General features: G+C 43.2%; 1 protein-coding gene across 2 annotated transcripts in view; it reads right to left on the reverse strand.

The window, feature by feature from the left end:
- The window catches only part of VPS35L (VPS35 endosomal protein sorting factor like), a 127,812-nt gene that overhangs the window by 102,127 nt on the left and 4,911 nt on the right, over positions 1–20,774 (reverse strand). Inside the window, exons 2-7 of one of the 2 annotated variants that reach the window (XM_024744179.1) lie at positions 17,280–17,379; positions 14,611–14,778; positions 12,347–12,469; positions 9,766–9,790; positions 6,844–6,920; positions 3,091–3,219 (exon numbers count right to left, since the gene is read on the reverse strand). In XM_024744179.1, coding sequence (XP_024599947.1) covers positions 3,091–3,219; positions 6,844–6,920; positions 9,766–9,790; positions 12,347–12,469; positions 14,611–14,655 — 399 coding nt within the window. In that variant the 5' untranslated portion in view covers positions 14,656–14,778; positions 17,280–17,379. Of the gene's footprint in view, positions 1–3,090; positions 3,220–6,843; positions 6,921–9,765; positions 9,791–12,346; positions 12,470–14,610; positions 14,792–17,279; positions 17,380–20,774 lie in introns of both variants that reach the window. The other variant, XM_024744180.1, reaches the window with a different exon arrangement.

Here is a 20,774-nt window from a genome sequence, read left to right on the forward strand (position 1 = left end):
GATGGCAAATCTCTCCAACTGATCTGTAGGGTCAGTACAATCCCTATCAAAATCCCAAAGGTTTTTTTTTTTTTTTTTTTTTGGTAGAAATTGACAAGCTGATCCTAAAATTCATATGGAAATGCAAAGGACCCAGAAGAGCCAAAACAATTCTGAAAAAGAAGAACAAAGTCAAAAGACATACTACCTAGTTTCAAAATTTACCATAAAGCTATAGTAATCAAGTGTGGTACTGGCATAAGGACATACCTATAGATCTATGGAATAGAATTGAGAGTTCAGAAATAAACCCTTACTTTTATGGTCAATTGACTTTTGACAAAGGTGCCAAGATAAGTATTTTCAGCAAATGCTGCTGAGACAACTGGATATCCATATGGACAAAAATAAACTTAGACACACCATACACACAAAAAAATAATTCAAAATGGACCATATAACCTAGATGTAAGAGCTAAAACTATAAAGCTTCTAGAATAAAACATAGGAAGAAATTCTCACAACCCTGGGTTATGCAAAGAGTTCCTACATACAACTCCAAAAGCATGAGCCAAAAAGGAGAAAACTGATAAACTGGACTTCATTAAAATTAAAAACTCCTACACTTCAAAAGATACCATTCCGAAAATGAAAAGATAAGCCACAGACTAGGAGAAAATACAAGTAGATCATGTATTTGATAAAGAACTCGTATCAAGGATAAAGAATTACTACAACTCAACAAGGAGACAAACAACCTGATTTTTTAAATGGGCAAGTCTTGAATAGACAGTTCACTAAAGAAGATATAAAAATGGCCAATAAACATATGGAAAGATGCTCAACATCATTAGTCAGTAGGGATATGCAAATTAAAACCACGATGAGGGCTTCCCTGGTGGCGCAGTGGTTGAGAGTCCGCCTGCCGATGCAGGGGACACGGGTTCGTGCCCCGATCCGGGAAGATCCCACATGCCGCGGAGCGGCTGGGCCTGTGAGCCATGGCCGCTGAGCCTGTGCGTCCGGAGCCTGTGCTCCGCAACGGGAGAGGCCACAACAGTGAGAGGCCCGTGTACCACAAAAAAAAAAAAACCACGATGAGGTACCACTTCACACCCACTCAGATGGCTATAATCAAAAAGATGGGCAATAACGAAATGAGTGACTGCAAAGATATAGAGGAACTGGAACCCTCATACATTGCTGGTGGGAATGTAAATGGTGCAGCCATTTTGGAAAGCAACTTGGCCGTTCCTCAAAAAGTTAAACATCAACTTACCATATGACTTAGCAATTCCACTTCTAGGAATCTATCCAAGAAAAATGAAAATATACGTCCATACAAAGACTTGTTTGCAATTGTGAACAGCGGCATTACTCATAATGGCCAGAGTGGCAACAACTTAAATGTCTATCCGCTTGTTAATGGATAAGTACAATGTGGTTATGCATGCAGTGGTATACCATGCAGCAGCAGAATGGTACAGAGTGCTGATATTACAACGTGGATGAACCTCAAAAACACGGTAAGCGAAAGGAGCCAGATGCGAAAGAGTACACAATGAGTGACCCCACGTACATGAGACGTCAGGAAAGGCAAATTCATAGTCAGAAAGCAGATCGGTGGTTTTTCTAAGGCTGAAAGCGGCAGCAGGGTTTGAGTGCTAACGGGAAAAAAAAAGGGTGGACAGAGGCTATGAAAATGTTCTAAAACTGGTTTGGGTAATCGCTGGGCAACTCTGTAAACTTACTAAAAACTTCACTGAATGGTACATTTACAATGGTGGATTTTAGGACATGTAAAATATCCTCAGTAAAGCTGAAAAAACAAAGTGAAACCTTACTGCAGAGCAAATAAGGGAAACTGCTCACTTCTCCATATTCTGTACCTTGACTAGCTTTTTTGGATAAAGAAGGCAGTCTTTATTGCAAGTCAAACAGTTACTATTAGCTAGATGTGGAGTTAATTAAACAGTTTCATGATTATTTTCTTTGGGAAGACATGAATCAAATCTCCTCCAGATGTCAAACTCTTAGAAGTCACAGTTCTATACCACAATACTCTATGGAGAGATGTTGCCAACAAAAATATTTTGAAGAAGCTCTTGTTAGTTTAGATATTCTCTCACTTGAGCCACTCAGCAAGCAGCCTCCATCACATGCCTGCAGGATGAGAGAAACCTTCTTCAGAGTATTTGCTTTGTCAACTAACAACAGTGATGGAAGGGAAAAGGGCTTGGGTTTGCCTCTGTCATGAACACCAAAAAAAATAGCACCTGCCATACAAAGTGTCATCTTAAAAGACTTCAAGTACCCAGTGCAAAGACTCCCAGAGTAAGAAAACAAATGTCACATTCCCATGACAATAAACAAGAATGAAATCTTGTCATTCTGAACTAAAATGGCTGTTCAGAAATCCTCTATTAACTCTGCTCTGAAGAGCATAATGCTTACAGTATTCCTTTTACCGTGTACTTCTGAGCGTGTTTTGACAAGACGGGATGATCTTAAGAGTCAAGAAACAGAATAAGCTGTTTTCCCTGTGGAACTTGCTCTTGTGATCCAAGAGCTGTCATGGATTAACAAATTCATCAACAAAGAGGATTCAACAAACATACCTCTCTTAACACTGTATATACATTTTCTTTGTCACGTCACTATGCAGAACATGACCCCAAAATGCATGTATCAGGGACACACAACCATTAGTTCCAAAGATACAAAGAAAATCTGGTCAAGGAAACCCAAAAGACAGTAGATCAATCTTTAGTCTACACAAATCATAAATGTGTCAGCTGATGTAACAGGGCCAATGAACTGCACAACCCTGGGGGGACATCAGTAATTCTGTAATCTAGGGTGAATTTCCTGGAACTGCACAGTGCACAACCTATGCAGCTGCACATGGTGGCCCTGGGATTAGCCATCTCATAAAAACACTGATTCATAATTATGGCCTTTCACAGGAAGTACGTGAAAATAGAACAGATGAAAAAATTAGGGTAAGACCCTGAAGGCAGGCCTCTGAAAATCTTAATTATCCACAAAGGAGTTTTACAAAGGAAATTCTGGGGGAAAAAAAAAAAAAAAAAAAAAATCACTCGACCTGACCTGGATGACTATTTTTAGAGCCTTCACTTTCTGGTCCGAGGCCCAGGCGTCCTTCAGCGACTGGTTGAGCTCTTCTATGCGGTTCACATAATCCTGCTGAGTCAAATTCAGCAGCTCCTTCTGGGATCCCTGGGGGCAGAAAGCAGGAAGACACAGGCACAGAAGAAAGAACACTGTTGGACTCCCCCCCTGCCCCCATGAACAACACTGAGTATTAGCTGAGTTCTGGTCTCTAAGTTTTCCTCATATCCTGACCAGGATTGATAGTTCTGTCTTGTAATCAAAGAGGTTCTGAGTTTTCTGCAAAGACGGCTAGAGGGCAGTGATTGAAAAACTGGCCTTGAACACAAGTCAGACCTGAGCCCATTCCCAGCTGAGCCACATTCTAACCGTATGATTCTAGGTGAGCTGCTTTCCTCCCTGAGTCTCTTCTGTGAACAGTGATAACAGGACTTACCTTATTCAACAAATAGTTATTGGGGGGTATTGTGTGCCAGGCAAGTATGGTGTACCAGATGCCCCAGATACAAAGGTGAGCAAAAAGACATTGTTTCAGCACTCATGGAGTTTAAGGTACAGAGGACAAGATGGACATTAATACAAACCGAGACAAATGCTCGGGGAAACAATTCTACAAATACACATATCATAGTTCTCTGAATCTGAGGTGCCCGTTTTAAGAAGCACAACTGTTTTATGTACCACTAAGGAAGAAAAAGTGCCGATCACGGACATGCACCAATTGAGAGACACAGTCCAATTTCAGGGATATTCAAATGTTGGGGGAAAGGTTCATCTCAGAATGGACTCTAGAATGGTGGTCAAGAATGGTTTCCTGGAGCAAGTGATGCTTGAGACAAACTCTCAGTGGTGTACAGGCGTTAACTAGGCAATGGAGGGTTGTTAACTAGACCAGGGAGAGAGCATTCAGGACAGAGAGCAGACCCAGCAAAAACCCACGGCAGAAGAGGGCAAGGTCATCACATAGATGAAATATTATAACATATGTAAAGACCTGGCACCACCCGGCACACAGTACATGCTCACTAATCCTTGCCTACTGCTAAGACGCTGATGGCACAGCTCACAGGAGTGAGGGTCATGCTAACCTGCATGAGGAGACCAGGAACCAAATCTTTTTCATATGAATGTTGCCTGGAATCCAAAGTAAAGAACTCTTTTTTTTTTAATTGAAGTATAGTTAATTTACAATGTTGTGTTAGTTTCTGATGTATAAAAAAGTAATTCAGTTATACATATATATACTCTTTTTCATATTCTTTTCCATTATAGTTTATTACAAGATATTGAGTATAGTTTCCTGTGCTATACGGTAGGTCCTTGCTGTTTTTCTATTTTATATATAGCAATGTGTATATGTTAACCCCAAACTCCTAATTTATCCTCCTGCCCTTTCCCCTTTCGTAACCATAAGTTTGTTTTCTATGTCTGGAGCCTGTTTCTATTTTGTAAATAAGTTAATTTGGATCATATTTTAGATTCCACATATAAGTGATATCATATGATATTTGTCTTTCTCTGACTTACTTCACTTAGTGTGATAAACTCTAGGTCCATCCATGTTGCTGCAAATGGCATTATTTCATTCTTTTTTATGGCTGAGTAATATGCCATTGTATAAATACACCACATTGTCATTATCCATTCATCTGTTGGACATTTAAGTTGCTTCCATGCCTTGGCTTTTGTAAATAGTGCTGCTATGAACACTGGGGTGAATGTATCTTTTCGAGTTAGAGTTTTCTCTGGATATATGCCCAGGAGTGGGATTGCTGGAATAACTCTTTATTAAAGGAATACAAGTAGGAGGTTCAGGAAATCTGAACTGATCCCAACTGGTCACTTGAACTGTGAGACAGGATCCTCCCTGCCCCTCTGCCGTAGGAAGAAACACGTGACTAGTTTGGGCAAATGGATGGTAAATAGAGTGGCATGTGTCCCCTTTGGGCTGAGGCAGTGAAAAGTGACCCTTTCTTCAGCTCTGCTGTGACAGCCCTGGAGCCATATGTTGAGATGGCAGCACCATAAGATGGTGGTATGTCTGTCACCTACACTGGACGAGTAATGTGAGGAAGAAATAAACCTTTGTTATATTAAGCCACTGAGATACGGGGGTTCATTTGTTATCACAGCACAACCTAGTCTTATCCTGACTAATATGCTATGTTAACCTGGAAGCCATGGGGCAGCCATGTGCTCCTGTGAGCGGGAGAAGCAAGGAAACCAGTCTGCAGGAAAAAAAAAAAAAGGAGAACTAGAAAGAGTCTGGAGGCTACACAGAAGCAAGAGACACAGAGGACAGCTGCTGGGGTTCTGGGTGGTTTTTCAGTTCCTGGTTCCAGGCCACTGTGCCTTTGGGTTCAGGGTAGTGCCCCAGTATCCTTCAATACAGTCCTTATTTTCCATGTAAGCCAGCTCAAGTGACTTTCAGATACTCAACAGACAAAAGAGCTTTGATAAAAACCCTTAGCAATTCCCTTCCTACCAGCCAAGGTTGACTGATGACATGCAGACTGAGGCTCTCGGGCACCCTAATTCAAAATATGTCATTTCTGAATTGGAAAATAAAATATTGGACGATTAGACTCTGCTGAGCACCTAACAACTCTGGTCTTAGAGCTGGAAGGACCCTGAAACTGGGGCAAGATGCAGGACAGAGCAATGGCAACTGCCATTATATGGACCTCTGTGGATTTCAAAGCATTCCCATTCAGCCTACACAACTATATTTTTTATCCCCATTTTACAGATGAGGAAATGGGTATAGGAAGATGAATGGCCAAGGGCACCCCATTAATAAGCGGTCAAGCTAAGGCCTCTAGACTCATAATGGTGATGGTGACAGCAGCTAACACTTGCAAAGCATGTACCATGTGCTGGGTGCTGGTCTAAGCACTTCACATCCATTAACTCATGTAATCCCCTGTAATCACCCTAAGAGGCAGGTACTAGGTAGCACCCCCACTTTACAGATGAGTAAACTGAGGCACAGAGCTCAAGCTCTTAAGCACCTTGTCCCAAACTACAGAATTACCAAACAGTAGAGCCAGGATTCAAACCCGGGCAGTCTGGCTCCTGAGTTTGCCCTCTTAACCCCCATGGTATGCTGCCTCTCTAAATGATACTCCAGAGGATGCAAATTCACCGCCTCCAGGGGCCAGGCTAGTAATGTTTATGAGTGAACTGGGCCAGGGAGGACCATGCAACCTGGACAGTACACACCCAGGTTAAATGCAAGAATGTGAGCCCACAGTTAGGTGGAATTTAAGAGAAGTCAGAAATCTGGATTTATACGTTAAATTTACTAATTTTTATGAGTTGGCAAGATTCATGTTCTTTAAAAGCACGTGCAGGCTAATTGAAAGAGTTCAGCAGCTGAGCGACCATGCATGGCCTCTGCAGCAGGCATGACCATTTTACACTATACGAGGCGGCTTCCCGGGAGATGGCTACCGTTGGCTTTCACAGTTAGACCCTGTCCCCAGACACCCGGGGTTTACTCAAGCATCACAGTGAGAAAAACGCCTTCAGAAAACCAGCCCAAGGAAGGCTCCTGTGAGCATGGCCAGCCGCGCCACTGGCATCTTTCCCTCGATCAGTTGGTGCCTCAGGAGGACTGAACACAATGCGCAGCTCGAGAATTAATCAGAGAGCAGCCACCGAGACTGACCTCACCTGGCAGAAACACGGGAAGCCCCGCCCCTCCCTGGATTCAACAACTGACTTGCTCACCTCCTCAAAATCATCCAGCTCCTCCAGCCTGGTCCGAACCTTCTCCGACATTGCGGATATGGCAGTCCCAGCTTTGCCTAAACAGAATGGATTCATGTCACACAGGTGGCTTTCCTCTGTCACCAATACCCCCAAAGGAAGGCATCTCTCACTCTACACTTCATCATGAATAAAGAGGCTGGGGAACAACTTCATTACAGAAAACTCCCTGAGATTTTGAAAGCAACTTCCTTACGTAACCAAAGTTTCATCAGAAACATTTCTGCTTAGGAGCTGCCCGTGGGAGTGCAGTGGGCCAGCCTCAAAAAGGTTCTGCGACATCTGATATTTACAAACTTTTCACTGAATCATTTGTTTATTCCTAAAGAAAGGCGGTCCAGATAAGGATGCCAAAAATCCGTCATTTAATTGTTTTCCACAAACAAAAGGCCCTCTCAGGCTCATATTCACAGTGCAGAACTGTGGTACTAACAACTAACAAAACAACAATCCCACTGTCTGTCCAGAGGTGGAAACACTAGGGCTTCAAAGCCGTCTCTTCAAGCAAACAGGACTAGTGAGCCTCCTTCCATCATCCATCAGCACAACTCTTCCCATCAGCAGGGACTGGCGGGGAGAGAAGGAAAGGACTCCAGGCCACAGGCCGGTCACAGGACAGGGCTCTCTGGCCAGCTGGCTGCTGCCCTCTAGAGCCTCCTGTTTCAGAACCCTTTCTCCATCTTAAGGGTGTTTTCTGTTCTAGACCAGAGGTTTCCTTGCTCCTGCCTACCGAACTCGCTCTCAGGAACTAAAGTTTACTCTTTTATGGCACTGCTTTCTTAGCTCTGGCGTTAACTCACACATTTGTCTGGGATCAGCTGAGGCACTGCTTTCTTAGCTCTGGCGTTAACTCACACATTTGTCTGGGATCAGCTAAGGCACTGCTTTCTTAGCTCTGACGTTAACTCACACATTTGTCTGGGATCAGCTAAGGCACTGCTTTCTTAGTTCTGGCGTTAACTCACACATTTGTCTGGGATCAGCTAAGGCACTGCTTTCTTAGCTCTGGCGTTAACTCACACATTTGTCTGGGATCAGCTGAGAGCATGGTACAATTATTCAATTACTAACAACTACTAAAATTACGGAGTTTCCAAATAATTTGATTTTTTTTACCTTACTTCTACTTTTCCCTTCATTTTGAAATATAGTACAGAACATGCATATATGTACATTTTAACAGATAATCATAAAACCTTTGTAGCCACCACCCAGATTGTACACTGTCTTGCTTCTTTCATTCACCATTGACTTTAGTTCATGAAGTTTGCCCCTGTCATTGCATAAAGCTCACACATTTTCACCACTGTTTAGCATTTTCCATTGTGTGACTACATCACAGTTTATTTCTTATTCTACCGTCAGTGGATCCTTGGGCTGTATCCTGCTTGGGGTTACTATGAACAATATGCTATAAACATTTCTGTGCATGTCTCCTGGTTCATATATGCATGCATTTCTTCAGGGTAGTTTCTCAAACTTTTACAGGAAGCACTTAAGGATGTGTTAACATGCAGATTCTGATTTTTACTAGGTCTGGCAGGGCCTGAGACTCTGCATTTCTGATGAGCCCCCGGTGACGTCAATGCTGCTGGTCCTTGGACCACACTTTAAGAAACATGGATTTGGGCAGAGCTGAAAAAATGCATTCTATAAAAGGCCATATATAAGTATTTTAGGTTTTGTGAGTCATACAGTCTCTGTCACAACTACTCAACTGCCATTATAGCACAAAAGCAGCCATAGACAATATGTAAACAAACCGGCATGGCTGTGTTCCAATAAGACTATTTACAAGATCAAACGGTGGGCCAGATTTGGCCTCCAGGATACAGTTTGCCAATTTCTGATCTAGGGTATATCCTAATAGTGGAACTGCTAGGTCAAAGGGCTGGCCCATCTTCAATTTGAACAGATAATGCAAAAGTGCTTTACACAGCGGTTGTGTCATTTTACACTCCCACCAGCAGCACGAGCGTTCCTGTTGCTCTACATTCTCACCAGCAAGTGGTATTGTCACTTTCTGACCTCTCCAAACTGGTAGATATGCAATGCTGTGATTTACTTTTTTATGGCTTGGGGTCAAAGTTATGCCCATAACAAAGGTGCTCCGACTCTCTTGATTTCTAGTGTGCTGCCCCAACCTGCAGAGAACGAGGAGAGTTGCAGCTGCCATACCAGCGATTTGCACATAAACCACGGCTGTGCTCCTCTGCACCCCAGTGATATAGCATCTAAGACAGTGGCTTCATAATCACCCAGGAGCTTTAAAAATGGAATTCCTGCATCCCCTTCCTCAAGATTAATTCAATAAGTGGAGTGGGGCCCAGTGGTCTGTATTTTTATGAAATATATATATATATATACACACATATATATATATTCCTCAAGTGAACTAGTGAACTAGCTGCTGAACAGCTAGTTTGAGACACCTTGGTCCAGGCTGTGTCTTGGCACAAGAAATTGAGAACTGCCGCATTCAGGGACCAGTGGCTGATAAGACTGAGTGTGTGACTCCCTTTACCAGTGCATCTGTGTTTTCGCAAGGGATAATGACTTAAGGCAAAAGAAAGGATCTGTAAAAAGGAGAATTTCAACCATTTCCCAGCCAGTGAGGAGGCACATAGATGGGAGACTAATGCTCTGTAATCCCAAAGTCAAGCACTGAGTTTCTGTTTTCCTCCTAGTAAACTCTTTGGTCTTTTTTTTTTTCATTCGTCATCTAAATATGTATTTTGATTCTACTAAATCTATACATAATCTAGGAAATAATGGCTTCAATTGAATTAAACATCAGGATTGGATGTTTTTTTCCTTTGGAAAATTATATTAAAGGTAATGAGAGAATTCCCCATCAAAACAGTAACAACAGCGAAAACTCACCTTTTTCAGATCCCATAAAAAGATTCTGCAGAGGCAAAAAATATATGTTAATATTTTTTAAAACTTACTGGACCCTGTGACAAAAACTTTACTTATTGTTCAAGCAGCACTAAGACAACATGATTCATCGTTTTCCAACAAAGCCACTTATTTATCTAAATGAAAAACAGAAATATTTATTCAAAGGAGGAAAACACAGCTCACTAGAAACGACTAGAGATTCAAATTTCTACTCATTTCAGGACTCTCAAAATGAGCCCAAAAAAAGCAAAGTTTTGAGACAATGGTGGCAATGTGAAAGCATTTAGCTTACTCTAAATCAGGCTTTCACAACCTCGGCAATATTGACGTTATGGGCTGGAAAATTCTGTTGTGAGCGGCTGTCCTGTGCACTGTAGGATGTTTAGCAGCATCCCTGGCCTCTACCCACTAGATGCCAGTAGCACTCCCACAGTTGTGACAACCAAAAACGTCTTCAGGCATTGCCACATGTCCCCTGGGGAGTAAAATTACTCCTGGTTGAGAATCACGGTTTTATATTAAATCAGGGCAATCAGAAAACAGTAAGAAAAAGAATTAAATAGTCCAGCAATTCTGCTTAACAAGTATAGACTCTGGGAGAAGGGAGCAGAACCTTCCTAGTCGCTACTGAGTTCACCCCTTCCTTCCTGCTCACAGCCCCGATTTTTGAAGGGTGCACTGTGTACAGCCCATGACTACCTTCAAGACAAATGTAACTGGACATGTTGAGGGGACTCCAGGAAGTGTTCTTTTTTTTGGCCGCACCACTCGGCATGTGGGATCTTAGTTTCCCGACCAGGGATCAAACCCGAGCCCGCCCCCCCTGCAGTGGAAGCGTGGAATTTTAACCACTGGACCACCAGGGAAGTCCCAAGGTAGTGTTCTTGAATGAGAGAGGGTGCATCCCACTTTCCCCTTTCCTCCTTCTAACAACTTGGACGTGAGGTCACACTGAACATGACAGAGCAGCAAGACAGAAAGAGCTGGGTCCCTGATGACTTTGGAGCTGCCACATAGTCCTGGACTATCTGCCTCTAGACTTCTTTCCAGTATGAAGAGAGACGAACATCTCTCTTCTTTAGGGAGGGCCTCAGTCACAAGCTAGACCTTGACGACATAAGCATTAACCTGCTTTCCCCGGCTGAGCAACTTGCAGAGTACAAGGTAAGCCCCGGGCACTAGCCAACAACCTGACCTAGTGAGTGCCACCCAAAGAAGCAGTGAACTCCCAGCCCTGGCAGAAAACCCACCAGTGGGACTCCCTGAGCAACAGTAAGAAGTTAACCTTCTTCAGGGTGGCACTCTCTTCCCCTCGTAACTCTCTCCTCCCCCAGAGACACGACTCTGCGGCTCCAGTTCATTGTCTGAACTGTGCCTGATCCCCGACTCTTAACACATTTTTTGAGGAACGAATTAGCACGTTTTCTCCCAACTAACATTGACATAATAACTGAAACTTACAGAACGTCGGCGTTGGGGCAACATAACTGTGATACTGTGATTTATAAGAAGAAATATATGTTTAGTCTTTGTCCCAACTCCAGGCACAAAGCTCCTAACCCTTGGAATTTCCCAGGTGAGAGAACAATCCAGGAGGCTTCTGTTCTTTTTAGGAAGCACTCTCCTGTGATTTCTGGAAGCACCTGAGGATGGAGGCTGGTTGCCAGGGGAACCAACCACGTGATTAGAGGGTGGGAACTTTCAGTCCCACCTCCCTGATTTCTGGGGAGGCGAGAGGGGCTGGAGGTTGAATCAATCACCAGTGGCCAATGATTTAATCAATCATATCTATGTAACGAAGCCTCCATAAAAACCCGAAAGGAAGGGGTTCAGGGACCTTCCGGGTTGGTGAATCAGAACACATCCACATGCTGCCGTGCTGGACCCCAAACTCCATGGAAACAGACGCTCCTTTGTTCAGGACCTCACCCTAGGTATCTCTTCATCTAGTTACTGGTTTATAACCTTTAATATCCTTTGTAATAAACCAGTAGTCTAGTCAGTTCTGTGAGCCACTCTAGCAAATTAATTGAACCCAAAGAGGTTGTCATGGGAAACTCTGATTTATAGCTAGTTGGTCAGAAGCCAGGTAACAACCTGGACTTTTTTTTTTTTTTTTTTTTTTGTGGTACGCGGGCCTCTCACTGTTGTGGCCTCTCCTGCTGCGGAGCACAGGCTCCGGACGCGCAGGCTCAGCGGCCATGGCTTATGGGCCTAGCTGCTCCGCGGCATGTGGGATCTTCCCGGACCGGGGCACGAACCCGTGTCCCCTGCATCGGCAGGCGGACTCTCAACCACTGCGCCACCAGGGAAGCCCAACCTGGACTTTTGATTAGCATCTGATGTGGGGACTGAGCCCTTAAGCTGTGGGATCTGGTGCTCTCTCCAGGTAGACAATGTCAGAATTGAGTGGATTTATAGGACACCCCACTGGTGTCAAAGAACTGCTTGGTGTGGGGGGAGCAAACCTACACACTGGAATCGGGTGCAGAATCGTAATAACAGAACAAACCTACGGAATCTGAAGTAGACACTGGGAGAAAAGTATACTGGTACTCACGATAGAGAGCTTTTCCGTGGTAGTATACCGGGCAAGGATTTCTCCTCGTTTGCTGGCCCAAGGCTCAAAATCTGATCCTACAATGGAGTTATCATCTCTGTCACGTTTCTTTCTGGAGTTGTCCTAAGAAAAGGCAAGACAATCTCTTCAGCAGCAGTTTTTAAATCTTTTAAAAAAGTATACGCAATCATGGTGATGACAGATGATAACACAGTATTGTATAAGTGAAATTGCTAAGACAGTAGAACTTAAATGTTCTCACCGAAAAAAGGGTAAGTATGTAAGGTAATGTATGAGTTAACTCAATGGAGGGAATCCTTTCACAATGTATATGTGTATCAAAGCATCACATTGCACACTTTAAATATCTTACAATTTTATTTGTCAATTATACCTCAGTAAAGCTTAAAAAAAAAGTATGAGAAGGCAGACAATCCCTCACTGTAGAATGTAACAGATCTATCTAAAGGTTTACTATGATAAAAAAATTTCAGGCCAATTCACCACAGATGGACAATAAACCTATCAAAAGATGCTCAAACTCATTAAGAATCAAGGAAAGGCAAACTGAAAGAGATCACTTTTCAACAATCAGAATGGCAAGATTTAAAATGACTGATAGGGCTTCCCTGGTGGCGCAGTGGTTGAGAGTCCGCCTGCCGATGCAGGGGACACAGGTTTGTGCCCCTGTCCGGGAAGATCCCACATGCCGCGGAGCCATGGCTGCTGAGCCTGCGCGTCCGGAGCCTGTGCTCCGCAACGGGAGAGGCCACGGCAGTGAGAGGCCCGCGTACCGCAAGAAAAATAAATAAATAAAAATAAAATAATATAAAATAAAATAAAATGACTGATAGTAGCCAGGTTGGCAAGGATGCAGGGCACAGGCACTCCAAAATACTGCTATGCTGATGGGAGTGTAAATTGGTGAACCCTTTCTGGAGAACAATCTGGCAGTAACCATCAAAACCTTATGTATATGGGGACTTCCCTGGCGGTCCAGTGATAAGAGACTTTGCCATCCAATGCAGGGGGTGTGGGTTTGATCCCTGGTCGGGGAGCTAGGATCCCACACCTCAGGGCCAAAACACCAAAGCATAGAACAGAAGCAATATTGTAACAAATTCAATAAAGACTTTGAAAATGGTCCACATAAAAAAAAAAAAACTTTATGTATATGTTACCTTAACCCAGTAATGAACTCCTAGGAAGTTACCCTGCAGAAATTCTTGCACGTAGGCACCAAGATCTATGTATGTTCAAGGACAAATGCACCACTGCCTATACCAACAAACACCACACACGGTCTATGTGTCCATTATGGCAATTTAAATCATGTCCCTGGGAATTCCCTGGCGGTCCAGTGGTTAGGACTCTGGGCTTTCACTGCCGAGGACCCGAGTTCAATCCCTGGTCGGGGAACTAAGATCCCACAAGCCGAGCAGTGCAGCCAAAAAAAAAAACCTAGAATCATGTCCTGTTCCTTACCAGACAATGCAGCTGTTCAAAATAAGAAGGTTGTTCTGTAAGTACTAATATAGAAAGTTCTCCAAGACATATTGTCAAGTTAAAAAAAAAAAAAGTATACACGTTAAAAAAAAAAAAAAAAAAGTAAATAGCTGTGTGCAGTGCCAGCAAAGAATGATGGTGGATTCTGAAGTCAGACTGCCCAGGCTTGAATTCCAGCTTGCATGTCACTTGACATCTCGGCTCCTCTGTGTGGACCTCTTTAAATGAAGCTTAGGCAGTATGAGAACCACACTTGGAATGCACTTGGAAAATACCTGCTACGCATTCAGCTGATACTCTTATTACTGCTGTTGTTGTTACTTATATGTGAGTGTGTATGTAAATGTTCAGAAATTGTTGTCATAAGTATCTATGAAAATACAAAGAAAAAGTTGAAGAATATACATTACACTGACAGCACTGATGCCCTCCAGAGTGGAGAACAGAATGAGAACTGGTCAACTGGACTTCTCTGTAATGTTTGATTTTTTACATGAAAAATTAGTAAATTAGTTATGTGATTACATAAAAATAAATCCAAAATAAAGGGTATGAAAAGAGTGAAATGAAAATAAAGAATTTTAAAATGCTTTAAAACGAAAGAAGAAGAAGAAGCAGTTTCCAGGATCTACATGCTATGCAGTGTCACTGAGTCTGGATTATTTGAATTGTTACAACCCGAGTGCACTGCGTATTACTTGTTCAATGAAAATCCCCAACCCTGCACCCACAGGACTGACCATAGCTAGGAGCATTACCGTGGTAGCCGCCAGGGATGCAGGGTCAGCAGAGGCCGCAAACATGGAGAGGGGGTCGGTCCCATCCAGGACGCTGCTCAGTGGGTCCACCACGGAGCTGGAGGATGAAGAGGACGTGGAAGAAGTGCTTCCTTTCCGGCTCACTTTCTTTGTCTTTGACTCTGTGACCTGTGGGGAAAATCTGTGGAGGTAAAATGGTAGTCTCCTATGACTTTTCCCAATGAAACACACAAATGGGTTTTCCCTTGTTCCGTTTCGAACTGACCATTCCTTTGCAGCAGGGACACTTATTTTTGTGACAAACTGACATGACTCGGAATCCCAGCTGTCGAGGAAGGGAAGGTGAGAAATTGGGGTTAGGAAGGGAGAGACAGGGTCTTTGAGATTTAGAAGATGATGCTATAAGTGAATTCTTACAGGGCCTTCTTACTCGAAGTGTGGTCTCTGGACAAGCCGCATGCACATCACCTGCCAGCTCATAAATCTGTAGACCCCCGAGCCCCACCCCGGACCCAGTGCAGCAGAATTTGCATCTTGCAGCAATGGTCCAGGTGGGGTAACGAACCAGCATACGGAAGATCCCAGAGTCGTCATTCTCGAAGACGGTCTCAGTGGCTCTGCGCGGCCAGCTCATCATCACAAAGCAGTGAGCACCCAACTCCTCCCTTTCGGGAGAACTGTGTATGTGTTAAGAAGCAGGCGGGGGTGTTGGGGTGTGAAGCCATGTTCTTGTTCCACTGCCCCCAACCCTCCCCAACTTCAGAGGACCAGACCGTGGTGAACCCCTGAGCCGAGAGGATCCAACCAGAGCCAGAGTCTGTCTGCTGAAGGTTTAGGATCAACATCCAGAAGGGCTAGTTAGGCTCCACTCCTTTTTAAATGAGGAGGCTATAAAAATCCGGAACAATTCTTCAGAGAGAGAGAGGATGTAACAGCATGACGGAGAGAGGGCGTCGGATAAAAGAGAATTTGGCCTCTGTCCCCGGTTCCTGGAAAGGAGACTCCAAGTCCTTGGAGCATCAGTCATTCATGAGCCCCTCGATCACACCTGAGTTTATGCTGATGAGAGGATGCTGAAAGACCAAACATGTGATTAAAGGGCTCGGACTTTCAGCCAGGTGATAACCCTCACTGTAGAATATAACAGATCTGTCTTAAAGGTTTACTATGATAAAAAATTTTCAGGCTAATTCACCACAGATGGACAATAAACCTATCAAAAGATGAAAGAGATCTCACTTCAGCAGAGGGGAGGGAAGCTGGAGATCAAGTTCAATCACGTGGCCAAGGAATCAATCAATCGTGTGTGTCATAAAACCCCAATAAAACGTTTGGACACCAAAGCTCAGTGGAGCTTCCCAGTCGAACACATGATGCACTGGGAGGTGATGCACACCCTGACTCCACAGGCAGAGGACAAGGAAGCTCTGCATTTGGGACCCTCCCCCTTGCCCTATATGTCTCTTAATTTGGCTGGTCCTCATGTGCATCTTTTATAATAAAAATATAAGCATAAGTATTTCACTTTTCTGAGTTTTGTGAGTTGTTCTGGTAAATTATCAAACCTGAGGGAGGTCTCTGGAAACCCTTGGATTTGTAGCCAGTTGGTCAGAAGTGCAGGTGGCCTGGGGACCCCCAAATGTACAGCTGGAGTCTGAAGCTAGGGCAGTTTTATTGAAGACCATGCCCTAAACCTGAGGTGTCTGACACTAACCCTAGGTAACTTGGTGAAGTGCCTCCCACTGGTGCATGTTTGTTGTTCCTGTCTGCCTGGCATCCATTCCTCCATCTCCCAGGCTCAACAGTCCACATTTTCTTTGGGAAGGCAGCCTTGCCTGACTTTCAGCTCTTAAAGGCCTGGTGGAGTGGACTCTGTTCCTGGCTCCCAGGGTGGGCAGGAGCCCCAACCCAACCAATCAGCATATTCTACACCCCAGTCACCAGGGTTGATTCAGGGAAGGACACGTAACCCGACTGGGCAAACAGAAAATGCAGAGAAGACACTCTCCCTGATGTTGGGTTTGAGTTCCTGAGATTGGAACCAACTCACTGGTGGGTCAGCCGCAGCCACTCGAGCCCGTGGGGATTTGAGGGGCCCTGGGAGGCTGAAGCTTGGTCTTGTGACCTCCTGCTTTATGTAATCACCTCTGTGTGTTCTCAGGTTCTCTGCCATTCAGAAACATCACGTCCTCAGTGTCTAGTGGCATCTGTCAACCTCATCCCACCCATGATGGCAACCACGTAGCTTCTATTACTTGTTAATAAAAAAGTGCTAACTCAGATGAGAGAATCTATGACTCTTGCTTGCCTTTTGTTTTGTTTTTTAAATAAACTCACAGATAGACTAAGATGCTATTCAGGACAGCACCTTATATTAGTAATTAGAGTGATCTTAATATTCCAAATAGGCAAATTAAGAAGTATTTTGTTTACACCTCCAAATCAGGAACAAAGGCATTCCATATGCATGATCACCTCACTAATATGAGAAAGGGAATAAAAATGATGGTGGGTGAGACCAACATCACAAAAAAAATGGGGCAGAGAACAAACTGGTTGATTTAAATATGCAAAAGCACCCACCACTGGCAAAATGAGAAAGACCCAGGAATACTGTCTATAATTTTACGGAATAAGAATGTCACAGAGGGACCCTTGACAAAACTTACAGTTATGGGTTTCAGTGGGTGATAGTCCCCAAATTCCAGTGGTACAGCCTCCAACCGGCATGATGCAAACTCAGCCTTGTAGTTCCTGTTCCTGGAATGCCTGGTAAACAGCAAAACCCAGAAACCAATTAGTTGGAGATGCATACACACTGAAAACTTTTTGCTGAGACTTCCTCATTGATGAGACAGTTTACAGTGGAACAACATTTTTACCAAGACCAATAAGAAGTGGTAAATTAAAAAAAAATTTAAAAAAAAATCAGTTTGAAGGTATAAGGAGCTGCCGAGGCAAACAAGACCTGCGAGGACAGACGCCAGAACAAAGGGAAGCTCACTGAAGTGAAGCCAACTTTCTTGCCCAGCTGTCTCTCACAGAGCATTTTGATTCTTGGCATGGGACAAGAGCCAGGCAGAGGGCAGCTGCTAGGGGGCAGAGTAACCAAAGAAGCTTTAAGGAAAATTCACAGGGCTGTAGAGATAAACTAGGGTTCAGGGCTATGGAGACAGCCAGGGCTTGAAGGGAGAGATTCTGAAGAGAAGGCAGTGCAGAGAAGTGAGAGATTCGGTCCTGGTTTCCCCTCAAAGTATTCTCCAATTAAGCTGTGGAAGAGCAAGAGGAATAAGCCAAGTAGATGAAGAGCAGAGAGTTTTCATCAGTCTTGCGGAGGCTTAACAAGTGAAGGGGTTAGTGAGAAGGAACATAAAAGGGGAGAGATCACCCACATTGAAGCATGGAGAGGAAAAAAGATGAAAAGCACAGAAGAGTGCATAAGGGACACGAAGAAAGGTCTAACACACATACGATCTGAATTCCAAAGAAGAGAGGAGGAACAGGCAGAGCAGTATTTGAAGAGATAATCGCTAAAAATTTTCCCCAACTAAAGAAAGACACTGATTCACAGATTCAAGAAACGCCTGTGCCCCAAGCAAGACCAGTACAAATCAAAACAAAAAACAACCATACTTAGGGCCTTCATAGTAAAATGGCTGAAAACGAAAAAGAGAGGATTTCTTAAAAGGAATAAAGATATGTTATTTTCAAAGGACAACAGTAAAGATTATTATCTCAGCACAGAAATGAGAGCCACAAGACAAAGGAATGATACCTTTAAAGTACTGTAAGAAAATAATTCCCAACCAAGAATTCTAGACCTAGTGAAACTACTCTGTGAACATTAGGGCAAAAGAAAGAAGTTTCTAGTAAAAGAAAAAGGAGAACAGCAGCACCAGCAGCAGAACCACACCTTAATTTTTTTTAAATGCTGAGAGTAGAAGGAAAATGATCCCAGCTGAAAGCAAAAAATATATGCTAACATTATATATATATGCACACATGTGTGTACACATGCATATATACTATAGAATACTAAGGAGCATACAAAAGATAAAGGTGTAGGTAAAACTAAATATCGACTACAAAAAATAACTTCTTACGGTGTTTAAAATATATATAGAATTAAAATGCATGAGAACTAGAACATAAAAGGCAGGAGAGGTGCTACGATCTGAATGTGTGTCTCCCTAAAGTTCACAGGTTGAAATCCTAACCCACAAAAGGTATTAGTAGGTGGAGCCTTTGAGAGGTGCTTACATCTTGAGGGTACAGCCCTCATGAATGGGATCAGTAACCTTATAAAAGAGGCTCCAGAGAGCTCCCTAGTCCCTTCCACCATGTGAAGACACAGTGAGAAGGTGCTGGCTATGAGCCAGGAAGAGTGCCTTCACCTTGACCATGCTGCTGCCATGATCCTGGAGTTCCAGCCTCCAGAACTGTGAGAAATTAAATTTTGTTGTTTATAAGTAAACCAGTCTGGGGGACTTCCCTGGTGGTCCAGTGGATAAGATTCTGTGCTCCCAATGCAGGGGGCATGGGTTCGATCCCTGGTTGGGGAACTAAGATCCCACATGCCACACAGCACAACCGGAAAAAAAAAAAAAAAAAAGGAAAACCAGTCTGTGGTATTTCATTACAGCAGCCCAAACGAACTCAGACAGAAAATTGGTACCCAGAGCGGAGTGCTAGTATAACAAATATGGAAGCAGCTTTGGAACTGGATAATGGGTAGAGGCTGGAAAAGTTCTGAAGTCTGTGCTAGAAAAAGCCACTACCCTGAATGGACTGATTATCCAGTGATTATTGTGAGGGCTCAGAAAGAAGAGAGGAAAGCTGTAGAGAAAGCCTCAACCTTCTTAGAGAATACCTAAGTGGTGGTAAACGGAATGTTGGTAGAACCGCAGAAGGGAAAGGTCATTGTGATGAGGCCTCATACAGAAGGAGGAACACGCTTTTGGACAATGGAGGAAAGCAATCCTTGTTATAAAGTAGCAAAGAGCCTGGCTGAATTAGTCCGTGTCCTGGTGTTTTGTGGAAGGCAGAATTTGTGAGCCATTAAATTTGGATATTTGGCTGAAGAAATTTCTAAACAATGTGTTGAAGGTGCAGCTTGGCTTCTCTTGAATGCCTACAGTAAAATTCAAGAAGAGAGAAATGACTTAAAGACAAAATGGCTGACCAAACGGCAAACAGGCTTTAAAAACCTGGAAAACTCTCAGTTCCAAAGAGCACAGGAAGCTGGCCCCTTTGTTTCCTTGGCCTCCAGATGCCTTGAATTCATCCCTTCCACGCCCCCCCCATTCTCAGCTCCTTGACTTCATTAATATGTGTATGAACCCTGAATCTAATTGTGCCGTGCAATTAATCAGCTTTACTCAATAAGCCCCACCTACTCAGACATCTAACACAGTACAAAAGAACTGAGAGCCCATGTAATTTCGCTTCCATCCCTTTCTAAATAAATTTCGCTTCGAGTGTAGGAAAGGAGAAAAGCTAGTTAACAATATAGACCGGCCTCTACTTGTGTTTTGTTTTTAAAGGAAAACCCCTACCACAATACACTGCCTAGTCCCTTTGGGTTACATGTACTAAATATATACTGTCTTCATCTTCCAAAAATATTTCAGTTGAATTCATTTATGAAATATTCTTCCAAACTCCTTTTAATATGCTACCAGCCAATCCTAGATTTATAAAACAAACAAAACCCCAAAGAATAAATTGGGAGTCTAGTCATCAACAGCCATAATGGAGTTTAAAAAATCAACTTATACTTTTCCTCCTTTCAGATCACTCTTAACTTTATCAATAGAATTTTGAAAAGTTAATTTAATAGAATGAGTAGAAATGTAATCTGACTTGAAATTCAACTGCAAATGTGTTGTTCATCGCCATAATAATTATTAACGAATCAACAGCTAAAAAAAGGATAGTATCAAAAGAGCAGTATGACTTGATACACAACAACCAAGTATCAGTTCTCATTTATTATGTGCTTATTATTGTTGGGGCCCACAGCGGGCCACCCCCAAATATGACATATTGATTATCTTGAATTAAAGTTACTTAAGAAACTTAAGGAAGAGCTGATGTAGAGGGACACTCTGACCCTCCTCTCTGTCTCCCTGAAGGTAGAAAATAAGTCTCCCCTGTGAAAGGTG

Source organism: Neophocaena asiaeorientalis, unplaced genomic scaffold, assembly GCF_003031525.2.
Source record: "Neophocaena asiaeorientalis asiaeorientalis breed wild unplaced genomic scaffold, Neophocaena_asiaeorientalis_V1.1 scaffold91, whole genome shotgun sequence".
Classification (NCBI taxonomy): Eukaryota; Metazoa; Chordata; class Mammalia; order Artiodactyla; family Phocoenidae; genus Neophocaena; species Neophocaena asiaeorientalis.